The sequence below is a fragment of the Lactuca serriola genome, chromosome 7 (genome assembly GCF_051521515.1).
Source record: "Lactuca serriola cultivar US96UC23 chromosome 7, Lser_US96UC23_V15, whole genome shotgun sequence".
Taxonomy (NCBI): Eukaryota; Viridiplantae; Streptophyta; class Magnoliopsida; order Asterales; family Asteraceae; genus Lactuca; species Lactuca serriola.
This window is the reverse complement of record NC_136414.1, coordinates 103,115,888-103,140,475: the sequence shown is the minus strand read 5'-3', so window position 1 is coordinate 103,140,475 and position 24,588 is coordinate 103,115,888. Positions and strand designations below refer to the sequence as shown.

Sequence of the window (24,588 nt, the reverse complement as noted above, 5' to 3'; positions counted from 1 at the left end):
TATAATTTTTAGGAAATAATTAATAATTAATACCTCAAAAGTCGGTCGTTACACTCCAGCTAAGGAGAACCATCTCAGATATATTAGTTGATCTAACTTGATCATCGGAGTCTGCTCCCAGAGCATAGTCCCTGGGGCGACTCTAACGCATCTCTCTAATTGTGACTAGCAGATCTCTCCGCTGTGGCTGCCTTCAAGAGAAGAGAAGACTGGAAGACTCGTCGAAGATCCTTGTTACATCAATAACAAACCAACAACTTAACTATAAACGATTATAGTCACTTTTAAGTAGTTCATTTTGCAACTTGATTTTATTTGTACAACTTAAAGCCTTCAACAAAACCAAGACTTGGCAAGAGACGCATATTAGTGGAACATTTTAGTAAAATCCATTTATAACTTGGTAAGAGCTAAGAGGCATAACTTTATGGTACATTTTAGCAAAACCTATAAATTAAGAGTAAAATTCGGCTTACAATTGTATATATCATTATATTATATAAAGTTTAATATGGAAAATGAGATGACGCCTGAAAAGTAGTATCATTACATCACTTTAGCAGAACACATATTAGCTTATATATACTTTATCAAAATACATTTATGAATGTAATTTCAATATCCATAATCACAGTAAAGTGTCATAACACCACTTTATCATAATACTAACCAACCTATATGTACTTTATTGAAAACCATCTCATAAATGAAAAACCTAATTTTAAACTCCAATCTAATTTCAAATCCTAATTTTCAAAACACTTACAACTTCAATCGGAGAAGAGAAAATAGTGAATCGTCATGGAAAACTCCAATTCTATTCAGCTATCGCAAGAATCAATTGATGCAGAACCATCGACTAAACCCTAACAAGGAGAAATCAAGGTACTGAGAAAGATATTAGGGATGTGATCAAAAAATACATGTAGAGAGAAAATATTTGATCTTCAAGGCCAAGGAAAAACAAGATTTGGGGAAACGCTCTCATATTAACCATAGAGATCAGAGAGAAGAGGATTTGAGAACGTTGTTACCCTTTGCTGATGATACCGAAGAGGATTTCAGAATGTCGGAGTGGTAGTGGAGCTGTCGGCGACATCTTCATGGCTTTTTGGCATACTTTCAGACATGATTTTACAAGGAGAAAAGCCATAAGGACTGCGAAACCAGATCAGGAAAGCAAATCATGTTACATTCTACTTCATATCTTGTGGCGGGTGAAACGAGATCTGGTGATGGTTCGGGAAACGAGAGGCACAGGATGTGGTCACATACGGTTGGAGGTGGATAGAGGTAGCGAACAAGCAGATCCCAAGGAAGTAGAGGGGCAACCGTCGAGTAATTTCGACGACGTTACAGTGGTTTCGGTGGTGTGTACGGTGGTTCCGACATTGGTCTATTAAGCATGATGGCGGTCTAGGTTTACCTTATATATATATATATATATATATATATATATATATATATATATATATATATATATATATATATATATATATATATAAAGAGAGAGAGATAGTAGAGAGAGAAAGATGAGAAAGTATCACTGTAAGAAAGAAAAAATATTGTCATTGTGTGAATACGTTTACAACTAGTTGCTTAAATTTGTTCTTAATTGTTTTCGGTTTAAGAAATATTCTCATTTGAATATATATATATATATATATATATATATATATATATATATATATATATATATATATATATATAATTTGAAAAATACAAATAATTTTATAAGAAGTCTATATAAATTTTATTAAAATAAAGAAGAAATAAAATTGTTAATATAATAATAATAATAATAAATTGCTAAAAGAAAAACAAATAAATTAGTTTTTTATACGAAGCAAAAACTAAAACTGTAATATTCAGAAACGATATGATGGATGAAGCTTAAACCAAAACCAAAAATTTAATCAAAAGGACACGATATGATGGATGAAGCTTAAACCAAAACCAAAACCAAAAATTTAATCAAAAGGACATAGTGAGACAATTAATTTACTATTTTTTTTATACAACAATACAAAATAAAATCTACATCCACCGTCAATGAAACGAACCTGGACGTTTACAAAAGCACCAACCCCAAAAAATACTTGGTCAAACCAAAATATTCATTTTAAGTTTTTGTTTTTTAGCAATTTAATATTATCTGATAAAACCCTGTCAGCACGACGTGTAGCTCATTATCCAATCCCTCCTCTGCACAGAATCCCGTACGCTTTCCCTTTTCATTATAAAGCTCTTCTACTCTCTTCTCATCCGATCAAAATATCTAATCACTAATCACGCGTTTCTTTCATTTTCATTTCGATTTCGATTGATCAAATCATCAAACTTGAAAGATGTTAGCAGTGTTCGAGAAGACAGTAGCTAAAAGCCCAGAGGGATTACAGACCCCACAACAAGAACCACCGGTGAATGCACTCAAAGATGGCCTCTTGTCCCGCAGCTTCTCCGCCGTGCATCCGTCGGCCGTCACCATAAATCTCGCTGATTCTGGTCTTATCTCTTACTCCGTTGATAAACAAAACCCTCTGCTTCCCAGGTATCATTATTACATTCGTTTTTTCATCTTCTTTTTGATCTTTCGAACAAGTTTGCTTTTTGATTTTTAATTTGCTTATAGTTATACAGATCGTGGATCTGATTATTAAGAATAATCCCTAAATAACCTTCTGATACGTCCCTCACTTTGTATCTAAATAAGTGTCGCTGTGTGGAATCTTATCGGTTTGACTTCATTAGTTGGATCTTGATGTTGAAGTTGGGTTTCAAGGTCCAAGGAAGTAACATTCTTTCATTTGTTTGTTTATTATAACATAACACTTCTATTTTTTTTCAGATTAGACATTTTACTAAGTTATACCATTTCATTATACTTTAAAATTTTTACTTGATTATTTAACTTAAAATTGATTTGTATTTGGATGACATTGTTGTCTTTTTGAAAATTTTCGAAGTAGGAACAAAGTGCTAAAGAAACAAATTAATGAAAGTACGATGCTATTTCTTGAATTTAAACCCAAAATACATTTTTTTTGCAAAACTAAAACCTCAACCCCTATCTTAACCAGCACACTAGGTACTAGTAATGAACTTTCATTTCTTTGTGTATTTTAACATCATGTTTACATTGCTTTCTGTGAATACTTCAAAAAAATAATTAAGGCATCATACTTTGGAAATTCTTATAATCTTATTAACACATTATACATTTTTTTTTTTGATTTAGTTCATTAGTCTGTTATTATGTATCTGTGAAGAAGTTGTAACTCTGAAAATAGCGATTACTAGTTAAACCATCTGTCAACTGTCGTTTTTCATTGCCATTCAAGTATTTTATTTCTTTCTATCACAACATTCCACTTTCAATATTCTTCTTATTAAGATATTATACATTTAAAAGTAATTTTCCATAATCAACATATCAATGAAATTACATTTCTATATCTTAATTTCTAATCTTCATGATTATATATTATTTTTTGCTAGATTGTTTGCGGTTGTGGACGACATATTCTGCTTATTCCAAGGTCATGTAGAGAATGTTGCACCCCTAAAGCAACAATACGGATTAAACAAAACAGCAAATGAAGTTACAATTGTTATTGAGGCATACAGAACATTAAGGGACAGAGGTCCTTATCCTGCAGACCAAGTTGTGAGAGACCTCCAAGGAAAATTCGCCTTTATTCTCTACGATAGCACTTCAAAGTCTACTTTCATAGCTGCTGTAAGCAATAGTTTTGTACTTTCATTTATTCCTTTATCATAGCATCCTACTAGTATATTATTGGCTTACAATTACCATATTTTCCATTCAGGATGCTGATGGCAGTGTGCCGTTTTTTTGGGGGACTGATTCAGAAGGAAATGTTGTGCTCTCTGATGATGTTGAAACTGTAAAGAAAGGCTGTGGCAAATCCTTTGCACCTTTTCCGAAAGGTTTGTATTTTGTGTTTCTAACATTTTATTTGATATGATTGGTCTACTTTAACAATGAAAGCATGCTGTTATTTCTTGCATTTAACCCATTTAAATTTGATGAATTAAGTCACATAAGTATGTTCTTAAGGTTCTTTTTTAATTATACAGGATGTTTCTTCACATCATCTGGAGGGTTGAGGAGCTTTGAGCATCCTTTCAATGAGCTGAAGGCAGTGCCAAGAGTAGACAGTTCTGGAGAGATGTGTGGTGCTAATTTTAAGGTTGACTCTAATTCCAAGAAAGAGACTGGAATGCCCAGAGTTGGGAGTGCTGCTAACTGGTCCCAACACTACTGAGCAAGGGCATTTATGTAAAATCATGTTGTATTGGCTTTTCTTTTTAATTTGAGACACCCTTCCTAGGGTTCTGAGAGACTACTCTATGTGTATGCAACTTGTGTTTACTCTGCTGTTAGTGGCTTGTATTTTGTCACTTAAAAAGGATATTATGTACGTTCTTGTGAGAAAGCAGAGAACTAGCAAAAGTTGGGAATAAAAATGAAATGAGAATATCATATTAATTTGCAGGAACAATATTGGGGTTTCTTGAAATTACCATAGTAAGTTTTTTGTTGTTTTTAGAACCTATATTTATTTTAATCAGCATTGTAATAACAAAACAGAAAATTCAGACTATAATATGTATTAAGTAGGCAGCTAAAAGAAAAATATAATAATGTTTAGCCACAAGGAATGTATTACTGTTATTGCAGGGAGTTTCAGTCCTTCGCATCTGCAATTCCTCCTGCTGTTATCTGAAATATGTATTTTTTGTCAAGAAAACCATAATTCCCAACTTGATTTTACATATAAAAATTATTGAATATGTAACATAACAATTAAAACAAGTTTACCCAAAGTCATTTAAAAAATCTTAAAGAAGTGTCATATTGAATATGAGATTTAAATTCTATAAATATATATTTATAGTTTGTTGCTTTTGTTATAGGCAAGTTTTCGAAATAATTTGAAATTTCTACCCAATTGTGAAAGAAAAAGCTGTTTCGCTTCTTAAATGACATTGTGGTAAATTGGTAGATTTTCATGGTAAAAAGAAGTAATGAAAGTAAGATACTACAATAAACAATACAATTAATTACTTTTTATGATTACTATGTTTTGATAAAATAGTATAATAATTATAACAAAAGGATATTGCTTCAGACTCTGGGAGATTTGGTGCATCAAACACCTTGCAGACACGCTGTTCACCTTTTCCCTTCCTAAACATCAATCTCACAGTGGCTGCATGAGCAAGAACATGTCCCCCTGCTGGTTTCTTTGGATCAGATATGAACACCCCGCCACCTGGATCAGCTATCACTGCAACAAATATTCACACACTCACCATCTAAATATATTTCATTTTTTTAATATGAAAAAAAAGGATAAATGTTTCCAAATTTATCAGTGAAAAGTAGAAGTAGAACCTTGGTTTGTCATATACACTGCTACATTAAATTCTTCAGCAATCTTTGTTAATCGGGAGAGCATCTGAGCCAACTTTTGCTGTAATAAAAACATGAGTACTACTACATACACATAAGAATCTAGTTTTGTTAAAGCATATACAAAATCAGAAGTAGGAGATAATAAACCTGGCGTTCTGCAAGTTCTCCTCTTCCAGTGAAGTCTACTCTGAACAGAGCAATGACTGAATCAACAATCTGTGAAATATATTGATTAAGAATGTGAATGAATTTATCAGGAAAAGGTGTATACGTTTGAATTATTGAGAATATTTGGGTTAAGAATGGCATACCAGAAGTCTAAAAGGTTCTTCTGACATCTTTGCTGCCAAACCAAGGAGCAGGTTGTATTGATGCTCGTATGTGTAGGCACGTGCATATATTATCTTTATATGAAGTAGAAGAAGAAGCAATCAGTTATCAGTTAGAAGAAATATAAGAATATAGATTGAGAAAGTGAAACAAGTATTGTTACATTATCAAGTACAGCTCCAGCATCCATGCCAAACCTTTCAGCAATTGGAACTATACGATCAGGTCGGCTGCAACCACATTTTATTAAGGAGTGACAACATATTTTTCTTGAGGGGTTTTTATCAAAGAAGAAATGAAAGTAACAGAGGTTAAAAAGGATACAAAGTTCCCTCAGTATCTATATAAGCAACCTTCCCATTCCCTCCTTTCATATTGGTTGGAAGCTGGATAGATAATGTGAGGTTTAGTAAATCACTAAGCAAATCAACGATACAAATAACTCTACAAATGATGATGAAATTAAATGAACCTGTGTTGAAACACAGAGAGTATGAGCTAGCTGTGTTTTTCCAGACCTGGATAGCAACATTGATGAGGGAATTATAAGACAAGGTTAATGAAGATTTGTACATATTATAGCATAAGATATGTTTGGTCTCTCACCTAAACTCCCCAAAAGCTTCGGTAATTTGTAGAGTTTCAATACCACCTACACAAAGTAATAAAAATGAGTTAATGTATTTGGAAATTTTATGATTATGTGGATGAATATCAAGTTATTAATACAGAGAACATTAGGATTCAAGTTTCCACCTCCTAACAGTTCATCAAGAGCCTGACTTCCAGTAGTGATACGTACAACAGCCTTCCTCTGTTTAACGAATGATGACATAATACCAGAATTAGGAGCTAAAACAAGGATATTTAGTTAGCAAGTTAAGACAAAGCAATAGAAGCATTTTGCAACTAGAATTTAAGCAAAGGTGCTTACTCTGAGCAGAGCATCACTTCCAGTGATATAGCCAAAATTCTGAATCAGAAATGGAGCCAAAAGCAATTATGAACTATAAATATAAGAAGATCATTTGAAAATGAAATTATTGTAGATAACAGAGTACTAACCACTATCTTCTCGGCAGCTTCACATATTTTATCAACTTTAGCCTCCGATAGACCTTTTATACCAGTCAAGTTCTGTAATACAAATAGATTTGAGACAGAAGTTGTTACCAAGTACTCAATAATGATTCAAAAAAGTGCAGGTTCTAATCACCTTCTTTGTGTGCATCATCAAGCCATTGCATGTATATATTCCAGCGTCTTGCAGCTTCTTAACATCTCCCGCATTAATTCCATGAGAAGTCACTGGATAAACATAAACACGAGATCAGTTCACAGTACGCAGTAATTTCTAGCTGTTGTTAGTGAAGGATCGGAATCAGAAAAGTATTAACTAAGGAATCCAATCATCGAAGTCAAAATCGAATAGAAATTTAAATATTGCCAAAAATGTCGTAAGCATACATCATTTACAGACGCACTGGTTTTCATCTGCTTACAACAAGCAAATGGAATTAGTACGAGTTCGATTTGATAAATTTAATCATATTTAGAACGAATTCTATGTTTAATAGAGCATTAGAATAAGTGCGGATGAACTCGTTACTTCAGGTAACAAACAGGAAATATGAATTATAGCTAGAATCAGAGTGCAACTCTCGAAAACGAACAGAATTACATAAAACTGAAGAAGTTGTTTAAGTATATACTTACGCTTATCAATGGCTTCAAATAGATCTTCTTCATCCTCGAGCTCTTCACGTTCCACGATCTGCAATTGACTGATTTCTTCGGATCTGGAACACAAAACGAGAGCAAAATCATCAAAAAATCACTACAATGCAGCATCATAAACGTGATTTCAGATTCAATCATTATTTCAACTTAGAGAGCTCGAGATTTACTTGAACGCTTGCATTTTCGAATCGAGATGCAAACTGTAGGCTCAGAGAGCGTGTTTGAGAGAGAAAGAGGGAAACTCTGTTAAGATTTTCAAATTCTGGGAGGGTAATATAACCAACCGAAGTGAGTAGTTCAAACTTTAAAAGCCTTGATGCAATGCATGCGTTCGTCAAATATATTGGAAATATTTTCTTAAGAAGAATAAAAAAAAATTAAATATTACACGACTTTTATGAGTCAAAAATAATAAACATATAATTATAAATTATTAACTTATTATAGTAAAAAAAAAAAAAAAAAAAAAAAAAGTACAGCCAATTTTTATTTGATGATAAAAGTAAATAACGTTGCTATCTTCGCTTTAATTTTCAGTTGGAAGTCAATTTCACAACTTGTCTTTAAAAGCAATGTTTAGTGAATAGTGATACAATTTCACAACTTTTTTGCATGTGTATAAACATAAGAAACACGTAATCATCATTTAGCGACTCAACTTTGGATAATTATATTATATTACAATCTAAAACTAAACTCATTTTAAGCAATTTAGAAATTTTCTTTTATAAAAAGGGAAATGAAATGTACAGAATGGAAAATTAGAAATATAAAGCTAAAATAGTGAGGATAGACCCGTCCATCAAAAGTAAACCACATCCAAGATCCATATGGTTTTGAAGGTCTTTATATATGCTAATAATTTAACTTGAACATAGAAATTATTTTTAGATGAAAAAATACATAAGAAATTTTCAAAGCAAGGAAACAATCTGGAATCAAAAAGCTATTAGAATGAATCTTAACAAGAAGAACACCATTTCATGTTTTCTTCGGATTGTTGATCAGCTTTATCGCTACTCTCTTATTTTCTATATTTACAATCAGGTCCTTTTGTTAAAATTGCATTGTGGTCCTTACTCTTTATCTCATTCAATATTATGCCTATAAAACGTGAGCGTCCAAAACCAACTAGATTGGGACCAATTCTTGTTTTAAGAGTTTGGTGGAACATATTGGAAAGGGAACAAATTTCTGATTCTTAAATTTTGGATCCAAAACCAGTTTCAGTATTGTTACCTTTGTCTTAGAAAATAAGATTGTATTCAAATTTATATATTAAATTACTTAAAAACTAGTGATAAATAAAGTTGTAATCATAATATTTTTTATGTTTAAAAGTAGATGCTTTTGTTTCATAGCTTCTTTTTTTTATGACTTATGATTTCGAGTTTCTATTTCTCTTTTTTGTTTTTGATCATACACATGTAGTCGAACCAGATGGGACGTTGGGGTACTACAGCATCCCCAAAAAAATTGTTTTATGTATATAAAAAAAATTCATTTGTAGACATTCTATGTTATTGTACCCCGGTCTAAAGAGATTATATTAATGTTTTTACATAAAATATTTATTGATAATGTTTGTATCCATATAAAAATTTCTAATTCCACCAGTGCATGTAGTGATATAAAATTTATATTTGTGAAGTTGGAAAAGCTCAATTTGGTACATTAAATTAGGTTAAATGTAAGCAACAATGTCACTTGTTCTCTTTGGGTTGTCCTTTTGCCTTGAAGTTCCATTCACAACTTGATTTATGGTTCCCATGGTGGAAACCTTCAACTAGCCATATTTGCATAATGTTGTTCACTTGTTTTGATTGATACGCACATTAAAACTCAGGTTCTTGCTAACAGTCACTTCCCCAATCCTAGAAAACTTATGAATACATGATTTGCTTCTCACATAATGGACTTGGGGTTCTTCGAACTTGGCAGGTTACGGTTGATGGGATTCAACCTTTTTTGCGTTTGGGATAAAACATTATTGAACATTTGTTTGCAACGTTACTGAAAATTTGTCATAATTGCTAGATAGAGAGGTATTTATAATATTACTAGTTTATAACTAGTGGGAACCACAATTACAAAATTAATTAAACTTTTATAATAAAAACTCAAAATTATTAATCAATTATTTGAAATAAATTATTAATTAAGAGAATTTTTTAGTTATATAAAATTATAATCATTGATTTAAATAAATATGTGAAATTATATCATTTTTTAATTTGTATTAATTTTATTTTAATTTTTATTCTAATATTATTAATTTTTGTAATTAGAGTGAGAAATTTTAAATTTTAAATTTTAAATGGAGAATCAATAGGTTAACAAGTGGCATGCATTAATTAGGAAACATAATATGGTGACACATAACAAAAGAAAAATAAAATATATATTAATTAGGAGGTCTAATAAGGTGGCGCGTATCAAAAGGAAAATAAAATTAGCCTTTTATTAGAATAGGGATGTGATACCTTCTCATTAATCTCAAAGGTAATTATAGATTAAATGTAGACTTTTATACTAATATTAATTCTAAAATACGAACAATATCATACATAACTACGGAAACTATATCAAACATAAATATGAAAAACTTAGATGATTTTGAATACTAGTTTAATATTATCAAATGCACTCCCTCATTCGAAGCGAGAGTAGAATGGATGCTCAAAATAATCTTCAAACCTTCAAACGCTCTTGGTTCTGAAATCTTCTAACACTCTTCGTAAAAATAGAAGCTTTATTTTTTTGGAAACCACATAATCAAGAAACACGTCACACACGATGAAATCACATTTCTTCATCTTTCCATAGAGTTTATATTTCCTCAATAAATCAAGCATCTCAAACAAATTGCCCAATAAGTGGTCTCATGAATTCATTCATTAGTATCTTGAACATACTAAGAATATTGGACAAACCAAATGGCATAATAAGCCATTTATCGATCACCCTTGATTTTAAAGGTTGTTTTTCATTCATTCTCTTCTTTTATTCTAATTTAACGATAACAACAACATAAATCAACCTTAGAAAACACACAAGAACCACGTAATTCATCCAACATATCATACAATATAGGAATGGGGTACCTATATTTTATTTTAAGTTTGTTAATGGCCTTAATATTAACACATATATGTATAGTATTGTCGTTTTTAGGGATCAGAAGGGCTAGAATAGAACATGGGTTCATATTAGGCCTCAGATAACCTTGAACAATTAGATCGTCAACTTTTCTTTGTAATTCTTTGGTCTAATTAGGGAAGTATTTATATGGTACCTTGTAAGGAAGAACTGAACAAAGAACCAAGTAAATTTGGTGTGCAATTCCTCGAATTGAAGGAAAACCATGGGCTAGCAAATAACAACATCAATAAGAACAAATTCACATGTAATCTCATTATTATAAACAACACCAATAAGAAGAAGGAATATTTTTTTGGGAATATCATTGGCTAAGACATTGAAATTTGTAGGGGTGTGGGTGTTATAATGTAGATTGTCCAATTTTATCCACCATATAAGTTGAGATTGTATTTACACAACTTCATCCATCTACCATCAAGTCACACATCTTGCATTTGATGATGCATTTTGAGTGGAATAAATAATCCTTGTAGGCCTTGTCATTAAGAGCTTCAGTTGTGTGCATGACTTTCCTCGCCGCCAAAATTTCATTAAAGTTAGCATCTACAACTTCCTTTTCATTAGAATTGTTATAAGTAGGTTCTTCTTCGATCTCAACATTTTTTTTGTAGGTCTTCAACCTTCTTCAATATAAGAGATATTAAGTTAAGACATTGAGCTTAAAAATATCCAAATCGTGACATTTGAAACATGTCTTTCCCTTAGGTTCTGCAGATCCTTCTTCCATTTTCTCTTTATATTTAAAAGGCTTTGGGGCATATTCATTTTCTTTAGACAAAACTGCAAAAATGGTCCCTACGGTATGCATTTTTTTCAGGTTTTGACCAAAACCTCACTTTTTTGGATTGATGGTTCTTGTGAGTTAGTTTTGTTGCATATTTGGTCCTTCGAAAATTGAAAAGACTAAATTGGCCTCCTATGACATCCCCAAATTCACGGCCAGAAAAGACCGATTTAATTTATGCTTTTAAAATAATCCAGAGTAATCCTTTGATTAAAAGAGTTGCAGAATTTGTTCCCAAAACAAAATATGATAGAAAATTATCAAAGCATTTCTTAAATAAATGTATTTTCATTATATAACAAAATCTCGGGATGTCATGTTCCGATACAGACCAAAAGCATAAATAGTACAAAATAGACCTTACAACAGTTATTTACAACTATTGGTCTATAATCCAAAATATCTTGATAAGTCGTCCAACTTATACTCTGGTGCCACTACCTGTAATACAAAGAAAATTGAGTGGGTCAGGCTTGGAAGCCTGATGAGCATATAGGGTTTTTAACCCACAATAAATAATTATATTAATTTCATCAACCAACAATAACCTAATTACCCATTCCCATTATCCTCACTTTACATCCCTAAAACAACTATCACAAAGGACCTAGCCTAAGGATTTTCATCGGGGTGACAACACTGCTTTGGGGGTTTCCCAACAATTTATGTCAAATAAGGCAACCATGTGGAGGATGGATTACAGCAATTGAACACCCAAGTTCAATAACACCTACAGGTGGCGATCGCTATTCCACTAACAGATTTGACCCACAAAGGAGTAGCTTATGCATGGAGTGACAAGCACAAAAAAGTGTTCGCGTTGCTAAAGAAAAAGCTATGCAAGGCACCGATTTTATCTCTGCCTGACGGAGTTGAAGACTTCGTTGTTTATAGCGATGCGTCTGGGGTTGGTTTGGGTTGTGTTTTGACCCAAATAGATAAGGTGATCGCATATGCGTCTCGACAGCTGAAGGAGCATGAAAAAAACTACCCCACTCACGATTTGGAGTTGGCAGTAGTAGTTTTCACACTGAAGATATGGAGGCATTACCTCTATGGCACGAAGTGAAAACTTTTTACTAATCATAAGAGTCTCTAATATCTCTTTAGTCAGAAAGAATTGAGTATGAGGCAGCAACGCTGGCTAGAACTACTTAAGGACTACGACTGTGAGATACTTTACCACCCTGGTAAAGCAAATGTTGTCGTTGATGCTCTTAGCCGGAAAGTCAATCTTGAGAGAAAAAGGCCAAGAACGTTGATGATAAAAGTTGTCTAGACAATTGTGGAGAGTATAAAAAAATCTCAAGAGGAAGCTTCTGAAAAGAATAACCGAAAGGAGGAACGTTTGGGCAAAATGTTGGTGTTCGGTACAAATGGTCATAGACTGAAGGTATTCCAAGATCGGATTTGGGTACCTAAGTCCAGAGGAATAAGAGATCTTCTGATGGAAGAAGCCCATAAAACCATGTATTCAATTCATCCTGGCAGCACTAAAATGTATAGGGACCTAAAACCCTATTACTAGTGGCCGAAGATGAAGCTTGATATTGCAAAGTACATGGCGGAGTGTGTGACATGTTGTAACACTCGTGTTTCTAGCCTAGGCATTTATATTGAGTTGATAGTCTAGGTTAACCTTTGTAACTCATTTTGAAGAAATGAAAAGGAGTTATTTGAATATTATGTGAATTATGTGTTTTAAGCTTAATTATTAGGGCTTAATTAATTAAGAATAAAAATAAGCGTCAAAATTAAGTGTGAGATAAGCCCGATATCTTTACATAAAGTTGTAGTGGTCGAAACAAGGATTTCGGGGATATAAAGAATACCAAAATCCGAGTTATAACGAAGAAGTTATGACCTGTCGAAGTTTCGCGACAAAACCGGCACGGTGCTGAATGTCGTAAAAAAGTAAGTTTTTGATAAACTACTTTTTAGCCTTATTAATCTAAACGAAAGTCGTATATTCGTTAAACCGAGAAGTTCGATAAAAAGAACGCCCAAATCTGACTTCGTATGAGGAAGTTATGATTTTTCGAAGTTTCAGCGTAGCAGTAGACAGCTAAAAACTCGAATTTTAGATCGAGCAATTTTTAGCTGACACAACCTAAACGAGAATTGAAGGTCTCGTCATTAGGAGCACAACGGTAAAAAGTCTGACGAAAACGGACGTCGGATGAAGAAGTTATGAATTTTTAACAGATTTTCTGTCCCGGTCTGTTAAAAATAATAATATAAAATTTAAAGTCAAAATTAGCCGACGAAGTCTAAACGGAAGTTGTAGATCGTAATTTTAGCTACGCGTGCATATAAAGAACATCAAAAACAGAGCTCGTATGCGAAAGTTATGGATTTTAGAAGTTTTGGCGCGAAAACCGAGAAATTTCGCATAGTCACACTTTGCCACGTCACCCTCACCTCGCATGTGCCACGTGTCCTACTGAGTCACCTGGCTGCTGAGTCACGAAGCTGCTGAGTCATCCGAGCAAATGGCCATATCCAAGGTGGTCCAGTGAAGATCCGACGCGTGCCTTCTCTCTCGTGTCCGAGCCCTCGCAGAAGCCACGTGCTTCCCTCATCGGATCCGAACTTCGGTCCAATCACAGGCCGCCAGCAGCTCCTTCGCACGCAGCCCTCATGCGAGCCTCCCCCTCTGCGAGCCTTCTCAGCCGTCGGATCAGAAGACTCCTGACCGTCCGATCAGAAGCTTCCCCCTATAAATAGGAGGGTGCGAGACCTCTCGGGTATTTTTGGAATTTTGCCATATTTAGCCCCTAAACCCATATTTTCTTCATATTAGCATCCCGCAAAGCCCCGGTATCGATTGTAAAGCCTGGAATACACCACGAAGTGCCCGAGAAGCCCGAAAAATTTATCTTTTCGGTTTCGAAGCCCGACTTTTACAAAGCCCGGTTTCTCAATAAAACTCCCGGTTTTATTAGAAACGATTGTTTTAGGAAACGAATTGCTGCCCGATTATCATCAAATCAAGTGAGTGTATAGTCACTTTCATTTTACACATAGATATGAAGTATTTACCTTATAATACGTGCTATGTGTAAATATATTAATTATTTATTTGAGGTGATTGTTGTGTTGATGTTTTATACAAGTTTTAAACTGTATAAGTATTTTTATCTACAAATATGTTAGGTAGAACATGGGTAGATTGTGATGTGTGATAAAATAAAATTGATGAGAGGCCTCGATGTGTTTTGAGATCCAGTCATCTAGCGGAGTTTGGATGACGACCACGGACTTTCTAAACAGTCCAGTGGGAAACATTAGCAGGTCCGCAACCTGTAGGTGTTAATGAACTAAGAGTGTTCATTCGCTGTACTCCATCCCCCTCATGGTTACCTTTAGGACATGTATGGCTGAGGAAACCCCTTAGCAGTAGTGTCCATCCCGATGATATTCTTTAGGCTAGGTCCCTTGTGATAAGTGTTTAGGGACATAAAGTGAGGATAACGGGAACGGGTAATCAGGGTTATTGTTGATTGATGAACTTAGTAAGTTTATTATTATTGTGGGTTGAAAACCCTATATGCTCACCAGGCTCCCAAGCCTAACCCACTCAGCTTTTTATGTTACAGGTAGTGGACCCCGAGCATAGTCGGAGGACAACGAGAGATTTTTGGATTATAGGCCAGTAGTTGTAAATAACTGTTGAAAGGCTTATAATGTCTTGTTTATGCTTTTGATCTGTATCGGAACATGACATCCCGAGGTTTTGATATATATATGGAAAACATATACCTTCTTAATGAAGGGTTTTGATAAACTTTTATCATGTTTTGTTTGGGGACCAATTCCGCAACCTCTTTTAAAAATATTTCTCTGATTTTATTTTAAAAAGGCATAAATTAAATCGGTCTTTTCTGGCCGAGAAATTAGGGGATGTCACAGTTGGTATCAGAGCATTAGTTTAAGCGAACTAAGAAATTGTAGAATTTCTAGACTTGAACTTAGAATGCTAAGTGATGATTGTGAGATGAGTGTCTACCATATTTTAGACACGAGCACTAGTTTATATTAGGGAAGATGCCTAAAATGCCCTTATGTGCTAAATGCTATGTGTTTGCCATGTGTGCCATTATTTATTTGGATCTATGGTCTGTTACCGACCGGATCTGGAAACCTTATGTGTGTAGGCTTCTAAGTGTATGATTACGAGATTAGAACTAACATGTAAACGTTTCGGAGTGGTAAGGGAATTGACATGTCTAACAAGAATAAAGACCTAAATTCGCCTTATTCGTTATATAGATTGTAATGGCCATAACTCGTAGTGGAGCTGCAAATGCAAACGGAAACAGGGATCAACAGCCTCAACCTCAAGTAGTTGAGCAAGTACCTGTTGTAGGAGCTGCACCTGAGCCAATGACGATGGCTGGGGTACAAGCAATGATGCAAATGATGTTAGATCGCCAAATGGAGGAGACAAGTCGATTACTACAACAACATAGGGAAGAGACTACGATGCCTGTTGAACAGCCCGTATTGAATGAAGGGCAATCAGTAGGAGGGAACTACAGTGGGACTCTTGGTCAAGCCAACCCACCGATAGTTAGACAAAACAACTAGGATGGAGGAGTTGATGGACGCGGATGCAAATACAAAGATTTCATGGCATCCAAACCGCCGTGTCTATCTGGAAGTCCAACACTGGTGGAAGTCATGAATTGGATCTCCGAAATGGAGACGATGTTTGAAAGTTGTGAGTACAGCAACAAACAAAAGACCGCACTTGCAATTCCTCTGTTAAAGTCTGGTGTGTTAAGCTGGTGGAAGTTACTAGCTGATTCGATGCCCAAGGGTGAAGTTAGTAAGATGTCTTGGGAAGAATTTGTGGTACAACTGAAATTGCAGTACTGCTCTGAGCAGGATCTTCTGGAAATCAACAATGAGTTCCAGAATTTAAAGAAAGGAAAGATGAGTGTTACTGAATACGCTGCTAGTTTTATGGAAAAGATGAAGCTAGTTCCTCATCTAGTTCCAACTGAACTCTCTAAGGTCAACAAGTTTGCCCTCGGATTACCAACGGACTTTGGTCCGATGGTTAAGCAAGCAACCACTTTGAAAGCCGCCATCTGGGCTGCTAAGAATGTCGAGGTTCAGATCAAAGAGAAGGGTCTAGAGAGGGCAGAAGTTGGTGAAAAGAGAAAATTTGAAGGAACTTCGGGTTCCAACAAGAAAAGCAAATTTTCTAAGTCCAAGAAGTTTGGAGGAGGAGGAGGTGAAGTGAAATGGTGTGAGAAGTGCAAGAGAAAGCACTCTGGGAGATGTAGTGAGGAGGTGACTTGCTTCAAATGTGGAAAGACTGGGCATTATGCCAACGTGTGTCCATCCGACAAGAGGGTATGTTTTGAGTGCCATGAAGTAGGGCATGTTCTTAAAGACTGTCCAAAGAGGAAGGATGCCGAAAAGCCCATTCTACCACCAAAGCTGAAGGCGAGAGCCTTTCAGATGACACTTGAAGCTGCAAAAGAAGAAGTCGATATCGCTTCAGGTACCTTTCTCGTAAACGAATTGCCTGCCTAAATTTTGTTTGATTCTGGAGCCAATTACTCCTTTATATCGCATGAATTTGGTAGAAAGCTAGCTTTGCCTGTAGATAGGCTAGTTAATGCCTTATTAATCGAGATTGTTGGTGGCAAGTTTGTACCTGTTAGCCATCGTATGAAAAACATCCTCATTGACTTGGATGGGAATAAGTTCCAAGAGGAATTATTGCCTATCGAGTTAAATGGATTCGACATAGTTTTAGGAATGGATTGGCTTAGAGCCAATGATGCAGAAATACTATGTAGAAAGAAGATAGTAAAAGTAAACCCGCCAGGGAAAGAGTCGTTTATGGTGTATGGAGACAAACGCAGAGTAAACTCTGGAATCATTTTCTTAATGAAAGCCAGAAAGTGTTTGGCCAAGGGATGTACATCATATCTAGCGTTCGTGATCGATGCTAAGATGGAAAAGAAGGAGGTGCAGAATATTCCGGTGGTGTGTGATTATCCGGAAGTATTTCCCGAAGATCTTCCCGGATTGCCCCCTGATCGAAAAGTAGAATTTCGTATCGACTTGTTACCAGGAACGACGCCGATAGCGAAAGCACCTTATTGATTAGCGCCAACCGAAATGAAAGAACTTATGACACAACTTCAGGAGTTATTGGACAAAGGTTTCATTCGACCTAGTTCATCACCCTGGGAGCCCCTGTGTTATTTGTAAAGAAGAAAGACGGAAGCATGAGAATGTGCATCGATTACAGAGAGCTGAACAAAGTGACGATAAATAATAAGTACCCGTTGCCAAGGATCGATGACTTGCTCGACCAGTTGCAGGGTTCGAGCTATTTCTCGAAGATCGATCTTAGGTCGGGATACCATCAACTAAAGGTGAGAGAGCAGGACATCGAAAAGACTGCTTTTAGAACGAGATATGGACACTATGAATTTTTGGTTATGTCGTTCGGACTAACCAATGCCCCAGCAGCTTTCATGGATTTGATGAATAGGGTTTGTAAACCATTCTTAGATAAATCTGTGATAGTATTCATAGACGATATCTTGATTTATTCGAAAAGCAAGCAGGAGCATGAAAAGCATCTACGTGAAGTGCTAGAAGTCCTGAAAAAGGAGAAGCTGTATGCAAAGTTCTCCAAGTGTGAATTTTGGATTCAAGAAGTCCAATTTTTAGGTCATGTGGTTAACCAAGAAGGAATAATGGTTGACCCAACACAGATTGAAGCTGTGATGAAGTGGGAACAACCAAAAAGTCCTACGGAGATTCGAAGCTTTTTAGGATTAGTTGGATATTACCGAAGGTTTATCCAAGGCTTTTCTTCGATTGCTACTCCATTAACAGCTTTGACCCACAAAGGATCCACTTATGCTTGGAATGAGAAGCATAAGGAAGCCTTTGAGAAGTTGAAGAAGAGATTGTGTGAAGCACCGATTCTTTCATTGCTTGAAGGAGTTGATGACTTCGCAGTTTATAGCGATGCATCTGGAGTTGGGTTAGGTTGTGTCCTGACCCAAAGGGATAAAGTGATCGCGTATGCATCGAGGCAATTGAAGGAACATGAAAAGAACTACCCTACTCATGATCTGGAGTTGGCAGCGGTAGTATTTGCCTTGAAGATATGGAGGCATTATCTTTATGGCACAAAGTGTAAACTTTTCACTGATCATTAGAGTCTCCAATATCTCTTTAATCAGAAGGAATTGAACATGAGGCAACGACGCTGGCTAGAGTTACTCAAGGACTACGACTGTGAGATACTTTACCACCCTGGTAAAGCAAATGTTGTTGCCGATGCTCTCAGTCGGAAGGTAAACCTTGAAAAGAAAAGGCCAAGAGCATTGAGAATTGAAGTTGTCTCGAAAATTGTGGAAAGTATAAAGAAAGCTCAAGAGGAAGCTTTAGAGAAAAATGACCGAAAGGAAGAACGTTTGGGCAAAACGTTAGTGTTCGGTACAAACAACCAAGGGTTGAAGGTATTTTAAGATAGAATTTGGGTACCTAAGACGGGTGGAATAAGAGATCTTCTGATGGAAGAAGCTCACAAGACCATGTACTCAATTCATCCCGGCAGTATGAAAATGTATAGGGATCTAAAACCCTATTATTGGTGGCCAACGATGAAGCTCGATGTTGCTAAGTATGTGGCCGAGTGTGTAACTTGTGCTAGGGTTAAGGCACAACATCAGAAACCGTATGGGAGTTTAGAACCTTTACCCATACCCATGGGTAAATGGTAAGACATCACCATGGATTTTGTGACTAAACTGCCCAGAACAAGGAACGGTCACGACATGATTTGGGTGGTCGTTGATCGCTTCACTAAGAGTGCGCATTTCATAGTGGCCAAAGAGAAATGGTCTATGGATAAACTTGCGAATTCTTACGTGAAGGAAATTGTGAGGCTTCACAGTGTTCCGTTAACGATTGTGTTCGATCGTGATAGCCGTTTTACCTCGAGATTTTGGAGGAGTCTACAAGAGGAATTAGGTACCAAGTTATGTTTGAGTACAGCTTACCATCCGCAAACCGATGGTCAGAGCGAGCGAACGATTCAAACATTGGAGGATATGCTGAGAGCATGTACCCTAGAATTCCAAGGTAACTGGGATGAACACTTACCTTTAGTAGAATTCTCGTATAATAATAGTTTCCACTCAAGCATTAAGATGGCACCTTATCACGCTTTATATGGGGAAAAGTGTCGAACGCCATCATGTTGGCTGGAAGCTGGGGAAAAGCAGTTTATGGGACCTGAAATAGTCCATGAGACTGCTGAAAAGTTGAAAGTGATAAGGGAAAGGATGTTAGCTGCTCAAGATCGACAAAAGAGTTATGCTGACAAGAAAAGACAACCGATATCCTTCGATGTTGGAGATTCGGTTTTACTTAAAGTCTCGCCGTGGAAGGGACTTATAAGATTTGGTAAGAGAGGGAAGTTGAGTCCAAGGTTTATTGGACCATTTAAAGTTCTTCAGAGAATCGGGAATCAAGCTTACAAGCTAGAGTTACCGGAAGAACTAGAGGGTATTCATTACACCTTTCATGTGTGTTATTTGAGAAAGTTCACAGGAGATGTGCCCGACATAATTCCGATTTCTGAGTTAAGGTTGGATGAAAACAAGAGGTTGATCGAAGAACCTGAGGCAATCGTTGACCGTAAGACTATGAAGTTACGACGCAAGATGGTCGATTTAGTGCTTGTGCGCTGGAAACATACGAATGGACCAAATCTCACTTGGGAAACGAAGAGTGACATGATGAGTCGCTACCCGCATTTGTTTGGTGATATATGATTCCGGGAACGAAATCATCCTAAGGGGGAGAGAATTGTAACACTCATGTTCATAGCCTAGGCATTTATATTGAGTTAATAGTCTAGGTTAACCTTTGTAACTCATTTTGAAGAAATGAAAAGGAGTTATGTGAATATTATGTGAATTATGTGTTTTATACTTAATTAATTAAGAATAAAAATAAGCGTCAAAATTAAGGTGTGAGATAAGCCCGATATCTTTACATAAAGTTGTAGTGGTCGAAACAAGGATTTTGGGGATATAAAGAATACCAAAATCCGAGTTATAACGAAGAAGTTATGACCTGTCGAAGTTTTGCGACAAAACCGGCACGGTGCTGAATGTCGTAAAAAAAGTGAGTTTTTGATAAACTACTTTTTAGCCTTAGTAATCTAAACGAAAGTCGTAGTATTCGTTAAACCGAGAAGTTCGATAAAAAGAACGCCCAAATCTGACTTCGTATGAGGAAGTTATGATTTTTCGAACTTTCAGCGTAGCAGTAGACAGCTAAAAACTCGAATTTTAGATCGAGCAATTTTTAGCCGACACAACCTAAACGAGAATTGAAGGTCTCGTCATTAGGAGCACAACGGTAAAAATTCTGACGAAAACGGACGTCGGATGAAGAAGTTATGAATTTTTAACAGATTTTTCCTGTCCCGGTCTGTTAAAAATAATAATATAAAATTTAAAGTCAAAATTAGCCGAAGAAGTCTAAACGGAAGTTGTAGATCGTAATTTTACCTACGCGTGCATATAAAGAACATCAAAAACAGAGCTCGTATGCGAAAGTTATGGATTTTAGAAGTTTTGGCGCGAAAACCGAGAAATTTCGCATAGTCACACTTTGCCACGTCACCCTCACCTCGCATGTGCCACGTGTCCTGCTGAGTCACCTGGCTGCTGAGTCACGAAGCTGCTGAGTCATCCGAGCAAATGGCCATATCCAAGGTGGTCCAGTGAAGATCCGACGCGTGCCTTCTCTCTCGTGTCCGAGCCCTCGCAGAAGCCACGTGCTTCCCTCATCGGATCCGAACTTCGGTCCAATCACAGGCCGCCAGCAGCTCCTTCGCACGCAGCCCTCATGCGAGCCTCCCCCTCTGCGAGCCTTCTCAGCCGTCGGATCAGAAGACTCCTGACCGTCCGATCAGAAGCTTCCCCCTATAAATAGGAGGGTGCGAGACCTCTCGGGTATTTTTGGAATTTTGCCATATTTAGCCCCTAAACCCATATTTTCTTCATATTAACATCCCGCAAAGCCCCGGTATCGATTGTAAAGCCCGGAATACACCACGAAGTGCCCGAGAAGCCCGAAAAATTTATCTTTTCGATTTCGAAGCCCGACTTTTACAACGCCAGGTTTCTTAATAAAACTCTCGGTTTTATTAGAAACGATCGTTTTAGGAAACGAATTGCTGCCCGATTATCATCAAATCAAGTGAGTGTATAGTCACTTTCATTTTACACATAGATATGAAGTATTTACCTTATAATACGTGCTATGTGTAAATATATTAATTATTTATTTGAGGTGATTGTTGTGTTGATGTTTTATACAAGTTTTAAACTGTATAAGTATTTTTATCTACAAATATGTTGGGTAGAACATGGGTAGATTGTGATGTGTGATAAAATAAAATTGATGAGAGGCCTCGATGTGTTTTGAGATCCAGTCATCTAGCGGAGTTTGGATGACGACCACGGACTTTCTAGACAGTCCAGTGGGAAACATTAGCAGGTCCGCAACCTGTAGGTGTTAATGAACTAAGAGTGTTCATTCGCTGTACTCCATCCCCCTCATGGTTACCTTTAGGACATGTATGGCTGAGGAAACCCCTTAGCAGTAGTGTCCATCCCGATGATATTCTTTAGGCTAGGTCCCTTGTGATAAGTGTTTAGGGACATAAAGTGAGGATAACGGGAACGGGTAATCAGGGTTATTGTTGATTGATGAACTTAGTAAGTTTATTATTATTGTGGGTTGAAAACCCTATATGCTCACCAGGCTCCCAAGCCTAACCCACTCAGCTTTTTATGTTACAGGTAATGGACCCCGAGCATAGTCGGAGGACAACGAGAGATTTTTGGATTATAGGCCAGTAGTTGTAAATAACTGTTGAAAGGCTTATAATGTCTTGTTTATGCTTTTGATCTGTATCGGAACATGACATCCCGAGGTTTTGATATATATATGGAAAACGTATACCTTCTTAATGAAGGGTTTTGATAAACTTTTATCATATTTTGTTTGGGGACCAATTCCGCAACCTCTTTTAAAAAGATTTCTCTGATTTTATTTTAAAAAGCATAAATTAAATCGGTCTTTTCTGGCCGAGAAATTAGGGGATATCACACATGTGCTAGGGTTAAGGCATATCATCAGAAACCATACGGGAGTTTAGAGCCTTTACCTGTACCTATGGGTAAATGGGAAGACATTGCTATGGATTTTGTCACTAAACTGCCCAGAACAAAGAATGGTCAGGACATGATTTGGGTGGTCGTTGATCGATTCACTAAGAGTGTTCATTTCATAGTAGCCAATGAGAAATTGTCTATGGATAAGCTTGCGAATTCTTACATGAAAGAAATTGTGAGGCTTCACGGTGTTCCATTAACGATTGTGTCAGATCGTGTGACAATAGTCAAATTCGGGTCAAATCTAAGCCGGACAAGGTCAACGAGTCAAACCGGTCAACTCAATTAAACCTTGTATAATAGGGTTTGTATTATGTAATTTCTGTATAACTCACTATCTTAATGAGAAAACATCACTTGGAAAGTTCGTGTGTTTAAATTTCTTTAACCTTAGTGCTAAACAATAAACAAGAACAATAAAACAATGTTGCATACTCATAGGGAGTGCGTAAGATCCTAAAACATGGCATAACGGGGTTTACGGACCTTGCATTGCGAAGCCGGACACTCACATTCGTCACACACGAAACCGCTCTCAATCGTTTTCACTCTATCTCTTCTTATCGAGAATCTCTCCCAAATATCTCTTTGTATGTGAAATCTCTCCAAGTATGTCAAATCTCTCCCAAATCTCTCTAAGTATGTGAAATCTCTCCCAAATATCTCTCTGTATGTGAAATCTCTCCAAGTATGTCAAATCTCTCCCAAATCTCTCTAAGAAAGTGAAATCTCTCCCAAATATCTCTTTGTATGTGAAATTTCTCCAAGAATGTCAAATCTCCCCCAAATCTCTCTAAGTATGTGAAATCTCTCCCAAATATCTCTCTGTATGTGAAATCTCTCCAAGTATGTCAAATCTCTCCCAAATCCCTCTAAGTATGTGAAATCTCTCCCAAATATCTCTCTGTATGTGAAATCTCTCCAAGAATGTCAAATCTCTCCCAAATCTCTCTAAGTATGTGAAATCTCTCCCAAATATCTCTCTGTATGTGAAATCTCTCCAAGAATGTCAAATCTCTCCCAAATCTCTCTAAGTATGTGAAATCTCTCCCAAATATCTCTTTGTATGTGAAATCTCTCCAAGTATGTCAAATCTCTCCCAAATCTCTCTAAGTATGTGAAATCTCTCCCAAATATCTCTCTGTATGTGAAATCTCTCCAAGTATGTCAAATCTCTCCCAAATCTCTCTAAGAATATGAAATCTCTCCCAAATATCTCTTTGTATGTGAAATCTCTCCAAGAATGTCAAATCTCTCCCAAATCTCTTTGAGTATGTGGAATCTCTCTCAAATCTCTCTCGAAATCTCTCCCAACTTTCTATAATCACTCGGGGCATCCCGACCCTCGAATTTGGCGAAAACAGCCCAAAAACGGAAGTCTACGCGAAAAACGGACCTAAGGAACCGAAACCCCTCTTAGGAACCGAAACCGAACCCCTCTTAGGAACCGAAACCCCTCTTAGGAACCGAACCCTTCTGAGCCGAAGGCTGCTCAACCGAACCCGAACGTTCGGCACCTTTCGGTTTTGACATCTTCTCTTCTGGTGACTAACCGAACCCTCCCTTCTGATGGCTTGCCGAACCTTCCCTTCTGAGGACCGAGGACCGAGCCCTCGCTTCTGACTTCGGACCGAGCTCCTCGCCCCTTCGTTTCCCTCTGTTCGTTTCCGGCTACAATCCTCAGCATGGACCGAGCCTCGGCCTAGGGACCGAACCTCGGCCTAGGACCGAGAGGTCTCGCTGGGAACTCATTTTCTCCCGGTTTTCGCGTAGTTTTGCGTTTAAAGCCCGTTTTTAATTATTTTAACGCGGGATTTTCACCCAAAATCATATTTTAACATAATAAACCCTAAATATTCACAATTTAATCATATTTTCATAAAAATCTT

The 24,588-nt window shown here is 36.5% G+C and overlaps 2 protein-coding genes across 2 annotated transcripts; one reads left to right on the top strand and one right to left on the bottom strand.

Moving 5' to 3' along the window:
* The first annotated feature begins 2,201 nt into the window (after positions 1–2,201).
* On the top strand, positions 2,202–4,526 carry LOC145061301 (aluminum induced protein with YGL and LRDR motifs). The gene is made up of 4 exons (XM_079008742.1): positions 2,202–2,551; positions 3,499–3,739; positions 3,831–3,951; positions 4,102–4,526. Exons 1-4 carry the CDS (start codon positions 2,349–2,351, stop codon positions 4,287–4,289), a joined length of 753 nt encoding a protein of 250 aa, XP_078864868.1. The 5' UTR covers positions 2,202–2,348; the 3' UTR covers positions 4,290–4,526.
* A 562-nt stretch (positions 4,527–5,088) lies between these two features.
* DMC1 (DNA repair (Rad51) family protein) lies at positions 5,089–7,804 on the bottom strand. Its single transcript, XM_079011746.1, has 14 exons — positions 7,681–7,804; positions 7,490–7,572; positions 6,990–7,081; positions 6,839–6,910; positions 6,708–6,746; positions 6,530–6,587; positions 6,380–6,425; positions 6,246–6,291; positions 6,098–6,159; positions 5,937–6,003; positions 5,755–5,847; positions 5,591–5,659; positions 5,423–5,501; positions 5,089–5,315 (listed from the first exon to the last, which is right to left on the bottom strand). Exons 1-14 carry the CDS (start codon positions 7,692–7,694, stop codon positions 5,089–5,091), a joined length of 1,047 nt encoding a protein of 348 aa, XP_078867872.1. The 5' UTR covers positions 7,695–7,804.
* Positions 7,805–24,588: the final 16,784 nt, after the last annotated feature.

Excerpts from the sequence above, each read along its gene's own strand:
- DMC1 (XM_079011746.1), bottom strand. Across the intron at positions 7,082-7,489 it reads ATTTGAAGCCATTGATAAGC|TGACTTCTCATGGAATTAAT; the intron begins GTAAGTATATAC and ends ATGTTTATCCAG. Across the intron at positions 6,004-6,097 it reads ATAGATACTGAGGGAACTTT|CCGACCTGATCGTATAGTTC; the intron begins GTATCCTTTTTA and ends ATGTGGTTGCAG.
- LOC145061301 (XM_079008742.1), top strand. The coding sequence starts at position 2,349 with ATGTTAGCAGTGTTCGAGAAGACAGTAGCTAAAAGCCCAGAGGGATTA. Across the intron at positions 2,552-3,498 it reads CAAAACCCTCTGCTTCCCAG|ATTGTTTGCGGTTGTGGACG; the intron begins GTATCATTATTA and ends ATTTTTTGCTAG. Across the intron at positions 3,740-3,830 it reads AGTCTACTTTCATAGCTGCT|GATGCTGATGGCAGTGTGCC; the intron begins GTAAGCAATAGT and ends TTTTCCATTCAG.